Here is a 10907-nt window from a genome sequence, read left to right as displayed (position 1 = left end):
TGCATAATGCAACCAATCCTCAGGTGCCCCAGCCAGGACAGCCATCTCCCAAGGATCTGCCTTCTGGGAATGGCCCTTTGGGGATGGGGAATTGGCCATATTCTCCCAATTGAGAATGCGCACTTAGAAAAAGAGGGAAGTTCTCGTGAGTTTCGGGGAGCAGAGCGGTGAGGTCATGATATAATGCCAGGGCTGGTGGCTGCTGCGCTGTGTGTAAGAAAAGCACAGAAAAGGGCCGGCCCAGTGGCGCACTGCTACAGTGCACCGCTTGGGAGCGCAGCGGGGCTCCCACCGAGGGTTCGGATCCCACATACAGACTGGTTCCCGCTCCCTGGCTGAGCGAGGTGCGGGCGCAGCACCGAGGTTTGCGATCCCGTTGCCGGTCCCGGTCCGGTACTGGCGCGACACTGAGGGTTGCGATCCGTTGCCGGACACGAAAAAAAAAAAAGACAAAAAGGAAAAAAAAGAAAAGAAAAGCACAGAAGAGAAAGCACCTAGAGAGAAAGAGGAAGAGGGCAGGCCCAATGGGCAGAGGGAGGCAAAGGTGGGCGAGACCATATGGTTTGGAGAGGTGGGGAGAGTGGCCTCAGTCCCGAAGGGCTTTCAGGCTCCTATGGCGTGGCTGTGCTGCCTGCCTTGGGTCCCACAAGACCTCCTACAAGGCTTCCCTGCATCGCACCCCTCCACTTCTTTGAACTAGTTTGATGGGTTTCTGTTTCTTGTGACCCAAAGAGCTTTGATTAAAAGAAGGCTTGCTTCCCATTTCCTGAGGTCAGGAATTGTATCTTACTCTTCTTTGTGTCACCAGAATGTAGCTCAATGCATGAAAAGTGTTCAAAATATGTTTGCTGAATGAATGGTGAGTGAATGAATAAATGATTATGCATATATGTCTATGGGTAATAAATGCAGGCCACCGTTTTCCTAGTGGGATCCTGCCCCACCGTGCCTTTCTAATTCAAAAAGCTCCTTCCGCTTTAATCATCACAGCTCTTACTTCTATGTCCTTCAGCTGCTCAAGGTCCAGGTTTTGACAGGTAGTATTGCCCCGAAGTATTTTTGCTTAAAAAGTACCAGCTCTGACACATTGGCACCTGAGTGTGATAGGAGATGACACCTTCACCTCAATCGCATCTGCTTCAGAAGTGACCCAAGGTGGCTTCCTGGATCTTTCACTGAAGAAACACAGAGAGAAACAAGCTGTATGTAGAGAGATATAAGTATAGCTTTTATTTATTTTTTTTAAAACCAACCCAACATTTCCACTGGCAACTGTCAACATAGCTTATGACACGAGCACTGTTTCTTTTTTAGTTATTTTTTTCTTAAAAAAATGTGTTTAAAATTAAACAGGTGTTTTTAAATTTCTTTTCTCCCCCTTAGAAAATGTATTTATGTCAATGCAGGAAGCATAAAGGTCTGTGGGTAGTTTCGTGATGAGGTTGGATGTGTGTTTATTTGTGTGTGTGTGTGTTTTTAAAGCCAGGTCCTTTCAGAATCTATCAGGAAAAGATCCATAGAGCAGGGCAATCTTTTTTTTTTCTATAAATCCAGGCTCCATGGGATTATGGCAACTAAGATTCCTATTACTAGGGCAAGAAATACCCCGTAAGCTGGAAAAAGAGCTTCGTGAGGTTTAGAAACAAGCAGGAACGTGGGGAAAATGAGGAATTCCAGTTGCTATCTTGTGAAAATGCTTTCGTACGGGACCTGAGGGCCAAGGAGAGGGGGAAGGAGCCCCTTGTTCTCTTATAAACCTCTAAGGTTTTGCATCACTTCAAGAAATACAGTCTGCCTTCCTAGTGTGGCACATTAGGAAACAAGGGGTGGTGAAGCTGACATTTCTAGTCGTACGGGACCTGAGGGCCAAGGAGAGGGGGAAGGAGCCCCTTGTTCTCTTATAAACCTCTGAGGTTTTGCATCACTTCAAGAAATACAGTCTGCCTTCCTAGTGTGGCACATTAGGAAACAAGGGGTGGTGAAGCTGACATTTCTAGGAAACACTGACATTTTCGATATCATCTTTTGCTTTAAAGATCCCTCTGGCTGGACATTTCTTCTCTCCTGCCTCAGATACAAAGCCAAAGACACTCAAGAAGGCATGTGTCCCTTTTGTTTCCCCAGCTGCCCTTTGTCATCACACACGTTCCTATTTTTGTCTAGTGTCTCCCACTCGGTGGTCTTCCTGTGGAAGGATGCACATATAGACACTAACGTGACACACACACACACACACGGAATTGGAAAGGCTTGGGAAGGAAAGAGGACAATTGCTTTTTTGTTTTTGACTTGATTTCAGCATAAGCACAGAAAGCTCCCCCTGCTCCAGTAGAAGCCCCTGCTCCTTAGAGCCCCTGTGTGAGTGTGCAAGCTTACTTCCACCCAAACGCCACCAGTCCTCCAAAGAACTCAGAGGACAAAAGGAGCTCGATGGAGCCAAGAGATGTCTTCCAGCCTGTGAGAATGGAGGGTGAGTGTCTGCAAGTGCAGGCCTCCATCTGTCGGCTCCCACCTGGAGTTCCCTCACGGCACCTTTGACACTAACTTCAGGAAGAAAAGACAAGACAAAACAGCAAGCAGAACCTGATGGAAAAATGAAAGCAACCACAATAATGACTATAAGGAAAAGAGAACCCCAAGCTAGCCACGGGGATATGACTCATTTTTATGCTGTGCCAGCTGAGCGAGAGAACCGTGATGTATCGAATTTGACAGACAGGAGACACCCTGCCCCCAAAGAAAAGAGACGCAAAGGAATAATCAGAAGGTGGAATAGCAGGAGGTGAAAGGGCCTGACCTTTGCTATGGGTCAGGAACATGGGTGGGAAGATGGGGTGGAGGTGGATTTGTTGCTGTTGGTTTGTAAGTAACTAAATACTTTGTAAAGTGGGTGTTTCCTTCATTCTGTTTGATTGATTAAGACTTTGCCCTTTCAGTTCACTGCCAGGGTCTAGGTCGGGTGAAGTTCCTGGGGCTCGGGTCCTGATGCTGTCTCTCCAGGGCTGCTCATCCTGGAGAAGTAACTGGTGGGGAAATGCCCTTCTCTTAGGAGAAGTCCTAGGCCTCCCTGCTGGAGACCTTGATCTGAGGCTCAGAACCCTTTGATGTAGCAATAGGCCTCCAGTGTGGCAAAGAGTATGTAGAGGAGCCACAGGCTCACAAAGAGCCAAGTCGTGGCAAGCTTGCAGCCACGGGGGCCACCGAGCTCCCCGCCCAGGTGGGGCCGCCGTCGGTACAAGAGCACACTGATACAGACAAATGCAAAGATGGTGAAGAGGGTGACGGAGAAGGCCAGCGTGCCGGCTGACACGTGGAACTCCTGTCCCTGCAGGGCCCAGTAGATGGCGGCCACGGACCAGGCCAGGCCAATGCCCAGGAAGACGTTGACAGCGTTGCTGCCTGTAACATTGCCGATGGAAGCGTCTGCGTACACATCCTGGAGGGCAGCAGCTTTGCTGGCAAACGTATCTGGAAAAGGACAGAAACAAATGACAGTGGGCGGGAGGCTGAGATATGGAGGGTCTGTTTTTGAGTAAGCCCCAAAGGCAGCTTGAGCTGGTGGGCTGAGCCCAGGAATGAGAGGCAAGGGCTGGGGGCTACTCCAAACTCTGTCACAAGCTGTGTGCCATTGAGCAAGTCACCTCCCTGGTCTGGGCTTCCCGTTTCTCATCTGCAGGAATCTGAAAGATTTGTAAGGGCCTTTCCAGTCCTGATATTTACTGAGTGAGTTTGTTATTTCCCTTTGACTACTTTTTCAGTAAAGGGTTTTGCCATTCCATAATATCTCCCCAGGGAATTGACATCCAGGATGCTACTTAGGATAGATGCCTGATTGTAACTGTCATATGGGGCATTTGCTTACTTAACAGTTATTGCACAGTGCCTATGGGCTTGGCGCTGAGCTGAGTGCTAGATTTACAAGGACAGAGGACATGTGGGGGAACCATGATGGGGACAAGCGGGCTGAGCTGTGGACTCAAGGAAAGAGGGGCTCTGTCTTTGCAGTTCGTATATGGAACACAGGGCCTTGCAGGATGTTTGACTTTAGATTGTGGCACAGATTGTAGGTGCAGGAAGGACAGTCAGTGACAAGTAGCCCAACTCTTTTATTTTATAGGTAAGGAAAATAAGGGCAAAGGAATCTGCCCAAGGTCATGAAGGAAGTTAGCAAGAGGCTTGGCCCTAAAACCTTCATGCAAGTTCCCTTTCCATATCATCAACTACATCTAAGGAGCTTCAACCAAAGCCACTAAATCAGATGAATGGACCATTGAGAGCAAAACCTTAAAAGTCCCTAATGCTGTTAGCTGTTCTCTGGACCAATTGCAAGGACATGCAAGTGCCCCAACTATCTCCCTGCCTGGCTTGCCCTGGCTTGCCCCACTGTTGCCAGTTTTCTCAGATCTCCCAGAAAAAGTCTCTTGCCTTTTTTTGCCTATGACTTTGGTTTATGTATTTATTTTTTTGCCTCTGATCCTTAGCTATTTATTACCACATTTATTCTTCTCTCCATATTTGCTCCTTCCCCTTTGATATTTCTGGCCCCTCAAGGCCTGGAGAACAGAGATCACAGGGCAACCCATCCACAAAGCCTTCCCTGGATCATCTACCTAATTTCCTATCATTTGACACATTTCCACAATGCCAAACCTCTTGCATCACAAATGTACAAATAATTCCACTGGTCTGTGCTGGGGTTTGGGGAAGAGGTTTTCCTAGAGTGTGATGTAGATTCAGTTACGCTCCAGAGGATATGTTTTCTCAGTACAGGAAGAGTTTCCCTTGGTCCAGCCAGGTGAGATGAGATTCAATCACTATTCCAGCTTGCTGGCAGGAGTTCAGGGTTCAGGCTCCCTGGAGACCCCAACTGAACTAAGTAAGGAACCTGGGCTAATGTAGCCCCTCCCCACCTGCTGACTCCTCCTTGCCATTCAGGCCCGGCTTCCATATATCTCCCAGAAGCCCCCCGTGACTCCAGCCTAGTCCAGGTCCACCTGTTGGATACTTGCATAGCACCTGTACTTTTTTCATAGAACTTGGAGATTATTTTAATTACAGTAGTTGAATGCAGTCTCCTTCACTAGATTACAAACTCCATGTGGAAAAGAAAGCATGGCTCTTATTATAGTCTCAGCAACTAGCACAGTACGCTAACAAGCATAATAGGTGCTAATGAGCGAAAAAATGAATGTCTACTTCTGTTTGTATCTGAGTGTTTAGAAGAAAAAAAAGTGTTTAATTCTTCATATGAAAGGACAAAAGCTTGCTGTTTTCTTCCCCTGTCCTGCTAGAAGACACTTTGTACTACAAGCAGAGGAGGACGGGAATGCTCACGGACATTCCTATCGTGATGCCCTCAAACGGGCTATCCACTAGCCTCCCAGACACTGCCAGAGGTACACGGAAGGAGAACAATATCTTATTCTTTGAGTTACATTGTTTTTTTTTGCCTATTCATGTAATGTAGAGGTTAAGAAATTGGGCCACTAACTTGCGCAGGTAGCTTAACCTCTGTGGGCCTGTTTCTTCACCTGTCAAGCCGGGGATAATAACTTTCCCTATTTAATGCGGTTTTGGTGAGCATGACAGGGACAAAACATGTAAATTGCTTAGCATACATAGCGCCTGTCACATTGAAAGTGCTCAAGAAAGGTCAGCTATCATTATTAATATTATCATTAATCCCTTTGGTTGACTTTTGTGCACTTAAGGGCAGAGGCTCTGTGCAGCTCAGATCAGAGATGGCGGGGAAGATAATGAGGCAGAATTCAGGGTCATTTGAACGAGGAATCTCCTCTCTGCACATTCAAGCACCTCTCACTCTCACCTGGCACAGAGGTGCCAAATGCCACGAAAACAACAGCTGTGACGGAATCCTTGAGACCAATGGTGCAACCGAAGTGGGAGGCCAGGTCCCCGATGATGGCGGTGAGCATGCCAATGATGAGGATGGAGACGACGAAGCAGGCCCAGCCGTGGCAGTACTCTGTGGGGGGCACGCAGGCAAACAGCACCTTCCAGAAGACCGTCAGGAAGTGCATGACGTAGTCAAAGCATGATGGCAGCCTCTCCTCCCCTGACTCATCCTCGTCCTCGTCCCCTGCTGCAGGCAAGAAAAACAGGCCCAAGCAAGGGCAGCAAGGTCAGATCCCCCTTCCTGAGAAAGTCAAGTCCAACCCATGTCACAGGCATCACTGGTGAGAAGGGGACTCCAGCTCTCTTCTGGGCAGCTGGCGAGGGCCAGGGAGGGGACACCAGGAAACAGGTGGGAAAAGGGAGACAAGTTGGGTTGCCTCATTGGTCAATTTGAATTCAGGGAACAAAGGGAGAGTGTGAGAGAGAGAGCAGGGAATAAGGAAGAGAAGAGAGAGAGAGAGATTAGGGTGGGAGACCATGGTGGGGGGACAAGACAGTGGGGGAGAAAGCAAGGGATGGAGCAGGCTGCATCTGGTTGCCGAGGGGAACAGAAGCAGAATCAGGCCTGTGTGCCCACTCTCCACTGGATGCCAGCGGGCTCTTCTTGAATTTCCTGACCTGACTGCTGCAATAACCATCGTGGTGCTGGTTACAGTCCATCCCCAGAGCTGTCATTCCAGATCATGAAGGTGTACCAGAGAGTCAGTGCCATCCTCCAAATATCCCATGGGACAGAGCGGGGATGGGCCCTGATTGTCCTTGCCAGACACTGGCAGAGCTGCCCATTCAGCAGTCTGGGAAGAGAGGATGTGCTGAGGCTCGCTGGTGCCTCGTCCAGGGCAGCCTTTGTAAGGCTTTGGCATAACAGGGAGAAGCTAGGTTTCGAAACAGCAAGAGTCAGGACACTTGGGTTCTGATTCCAGCTTTGCCATGGAGAAAATCTGTAACCTGGGGTAAATTGTCTCTTATTTCTGAACCTCAGTTCCCTCATTTGTAAAAGGAGGGGGTAGACGATATGGCTTACATTCTGCTTATTGTCTCTAGAGGAGCACAGTGAGGTCGTCAGGGGAACTAGAAGGATCTGAAGCAGGTGTTGACAAAAGTTGGGCACCAGCAGCAGCACAGGCCTCTCCTCCTGGCTGTGTTTTTGCCCTGGCTCTGGGGCCTTGCGGATATGACCCTGTGGGTTGCTATGACAACAAAGCCTCATGAAAAAACGCAAGGCCAGTGGTGCTCGGCAGCACCAGGAGCATTCGGTGGAGCTGACAGGCAGTACTGAGATGGCTGGGGACCCTTTCCATCCCCATTCCAACATGTCTGAAGGCCTCTGGGACTCCCAGCTTTACTGTGGGTCACTACAGAGAGAACCTGTCAGTAAATGCCAAAGTACAGGTTTGGAATCATGCAGGGTGGAGGTTTGTTGGAGAGTCAGTGCAAAGTGTTTTACAAACTCCTGACCCTTGTGTCTCTAAATCAGAATTGTCCCCTATTTTACAGAAAAATGGGACCAAATTAACGAGAGGAACGAATGATGGAAACCAGAATTTACTGAGTCCGTGTTATGTACCCGATTCTGTACCCTTTTACCCTTCTGAGAAAGGTAGCAATGGTTCCCTCTTAGCGATGAGAAAATTGAGATCAGAGAGGATACTTGTCTTAGTTCACAGAGCAAAACCAGGATCTAAAACCAGAGATAGCCATGCTGCTTTAATTACCCCATGATTCTTTTCCAAGGTGACCCAGTGAAACAGGTAAACACTGAGGATTAGAGCTGGGAGGACTGGACACACAGGCCTTCCCAGGCACTGGCGGGCTATTGACGTGGCTGCTCTTCCTTTCAGGTATTGCCTGCTTCTCCCACAAGGCCATCTTGAGACCCTTCTTACCTGCACTGACAGTGATAGCCTCCATGAACTGGTCCCTCCAGGAATGGGTCCCCACAACCAAGGCCAGGTTTGTCTTCCTGATCAGCTTGTCCACTGTAGTCTGTTAGAGAAAGAAAAACTTGGAGACATGAAGTTAGAGTGCTCAGAACCAATGAGAAGTCTGGTTCTTCAAAGGACTGAAAGATGCCCTGCATTTCAGGGGTTCTGAAAGTTATGCATAGAATGGCCTGGAGTGATACCTTTTGGGACAGTTGTTCTATTTCTCTTTTCTTTTGGCTGTGGCTTCTGATGTTGGATATTCAGAGTAATACAAAGAGATTAACAATAATATCAATAAACCTTGCCCTAGAGTAGGGAATTTTAGTAGGTTTTAGAAACACAGGTAAACAATAGTGATGATACATCCAGGGGCTTTCTAGCCCATTTATTCTGCATTCTATTTGTTTCCTCAAAGTATTCCTAGCATACAAATGGCCAGCACTACTTGTTCAATGTTCAAATGGGAAACTGAGACCCAGGGTGGGTAAGTGATTTGTTCAGTTTCAATTTCACATATTCAGTGGTGAAACTGGGACAAAATCCCAGGTCTTCTGCCTCCCACCCTAGTTAACCTATTATTCAATTAGTCCTCGCTGATGGCCTGACCTTGAACTCATAGGACTCTTCAATGATGACCTCCAGTTTGGGGTGTTCACCCAATACTGGCTTTCCCATCTCTGCTATCCTCTTGGCTTCCTCTTCCTCCACAGTCAGCTTCCTGTCCGTCACATCTGCAATAAAACAAAATCAGACTAGCTTTAGCATCTTTTCCATTCCTTGGAAGTCTATAGCTCAAAGTATTAGGTATGGGCAGTGCATACAAAGTAAATTGCTCTTGGGAATGGGGACACTGTATATTTTTTAGTGTCTCTTTCTGTAAGGTGCTGAACACTTTATGACCACCAGACCATAAGACGGTTCCTTGTAGGCCTCAGATAAAAATTCCTCTTTCTGTTTTATACCTGGGTGAGCAACCTGACCCAAAGACCTTCCAAGAAATAGAACCAAGTGAAGTTCTAAAGTCATTTGGTGAGATGTTGGGGAGCTGGGAAGAAAAGCCAAATTTCTTGACCTTCAGCTATTTTGAACTGTTGGGCCTGACTGTTCAACTACTTCTTGTGAGAGTTCTCGGAGGTACAGAAGCACATCTATCCAAAGGGAATATCTGCTGGTTCACAGGAACATCTTTTTCCAGTGCTGTTGGCACTATCCTCTCTATAAAGAAGAAAAGGGTAATATTTCCATAAATATCTATATTTCATACACGTGAATATTATCCTCATAATGAGAAACTTGGAAGAGTTCCCCCAAAAGTCATGATATTCCAGTGAAAGATCCCTAGGATTTCTATAGGAATCAGGTACCTTTCTTTTGGGACACAAAAACTTGTTCAAAATCAAAACAAAAATGGCCTTCCCTTCCTTTCTTTTCAGGCATTCTCTGTGTCCCTCAGCATCTTGACTTGATTACCAATGGTCCCTTCTCATATTGAACAGATAATCATTTTTCTGCTTCAGCGGGTGAGTCCATTTTAAGACCCCTTCACCATGACGACATGTTTTCTGGATTAGAGTGAAATCAAGATTGAATCTATTTATTCCCCTTTGATTAGAAAATTGCTCTTGGCATCTTGTTTCTTTCAGAGCTCATTTAAACATCTTTCCATACAAGTCCACATTCTCACATGCAATTGATTCTTTTATTCGACTCCTTAATTGCTTTCATTCCACACCGTAAACTTCCCAGGGGAATTCTCTGTCCTTGGGTAATCTCAAGGACAAAATGGGTCGGAAGCCAAGGTCTTCTTTTCTCTCTAGTTTGGGAATTGGTGAAGCAAGGGGAGGGGTGGGACTCAAGCTCTTGAGGTTGCAAGGAAAGGAATTCACTGAAAAGACTATAAGCCAAGGGTGCAAGTTACCAAGCAGAGAGCCTTATTTGTGATATAAGGATTTCCTTAGCCAGCCTGAATGAAGATGTTATGGAAGTGTGTGGAGGATTCCTGAGCTGGCTCCTTTACTCAGTGTTTCTGGCACCAAACACTGAAGGCAATCCCCACATCTTTGGGAGCTGTCCGTGGTGCTGTTCTCCCTCTAGTGTTGGTGGCCACTTTCAGAAACAATGATTTCTTGAGGATCTATGTCATATTTATTTCCAAGTCAGCAGATGCCTTCTAGCAGCCTGACTTCATTTAATCCATCGGATTCAAGTCTTTGATTAATTTGTTCTGAAAGTAAATCTGGGTGCATCTAGCGTTCTGGCTATGAGGCCAGCAATCCTAAAAGTCAGACTGCAAGCCACTCTAGGAAAAGCCCTTAGAAAGAAGACATATAGATTCCTTCAAAGCATGAGTGCTCTTTTGCTCTCCTTGCAGGTTTTGGCACCATGTCACAATGCCTATCTTAGCAGTGACGGTATTACTCCACTCCTCCCTCCCCAATTCCCCCATGTCATTCTTCACATGTGCCACAAGAACTTTATACCAATACAATAAACTCTCCAGTGACATATAAATGTACCTGTCTGGCCCCTTGTCCAGCTATCAATCTGGCACTATATCCATCTGGCAGGATATTGATCTATCTACTGACCTGTTCACCTTACAGTGACAGTCAGTTTTTCCATCTAGCTTTCTGCAAAAATCTCTTTTATGAATAACCAATCTTCTATCTTTGGATCTCCCACAGCCTCACACAGGCATTCAGTATATGTCTGTTAATTGATTGATTTGATACTTTCTTGTTTTGGTAGTCATTTCTGCCTTTTTCTATTTTTGTAATGATCATTCCTTTAAATTCAAATTAAGTTAATTTCTTGAGAGAATGATAAGTCTTGAATTGATAAGAACATAGTGATTTTGATCACTTGTTCTTCATGGGACTCCTCAGAATTTCAAATAGAGAAAATGACATAACAGATATTCAAATGGACTAAACAAACTCTAGATATTCAAATGGACTAAACAAACTGTCAGTGTAGGAATAGGAAGAGAAACGGGGTGGAGGGGAGAGAGAGAGAGAGAGAGAGAGAGAGAGAGAGAGAGAGAGAGAGAGAGAGAGAGAGAGAGAG

At 46.5% G+C, this 10907-nt stretch overlaps 1 protein-coding gene across 2 annotated transcripts in view; it reads right to left on the bottom strand.

Annotated features, from left to right (window-relative positions):
- Nucleotides 1-1203: 1203 nt before the first annotated feature.
- The window catches only part of LOC103604636 (sodium/calcium exchanger 3-like), an 18769-nt gene continuing 9065 nt past the window's right edge, over nt 1204-10907 (bottom strand). For both annotated transcript variants that reach the window (XM_008589212.1, XM_008589213.1), the window contains 5 exons: nt 8448-8572; nt 7803-7902; nt 5828-6103; nt 1860-3468; nt 1204-1710 (listed from right to left, as the gene is read on the bottom strand). In XM_008589212.1, coding sequence (XP_008587434.1) covers nt 3092-3468; nt 5828-6103; nt 7803-7902; nt 8448-8572 — 878 coding nt within the window. In that variant the 3' untranslated portion in view covers nt 1204-1710; nt 1860-3091. The remainder of the gene's footprint in view (nt 1711-1859; nt 3469-5827; nt 6104-7802; nt 7903-8447; nt 8573-10907) is intronic.

This window comes from Galeopterus variegatus, unplaced genomic scaffold, assembly GCF_000696425.1.
Source record: "Galeopterus variegatus unplaced genomic scaffold, G_variegatus-3.0.2 Scaffold5297, whole genome shotgun sequence".
Taxonomy (NCBI): domain Eukaryota; kingdom Metazoa; phylum Chordata; class Mammalia; order Dermoptera; family Cynocephalidae; genus Galeopterus; species Galeopterus variegatus.
The sequence above is the reverse complement of the archived record's forward strand: the minus strand, read 5'-3'. Positions and strand labels throughout refer to the sequence as shown.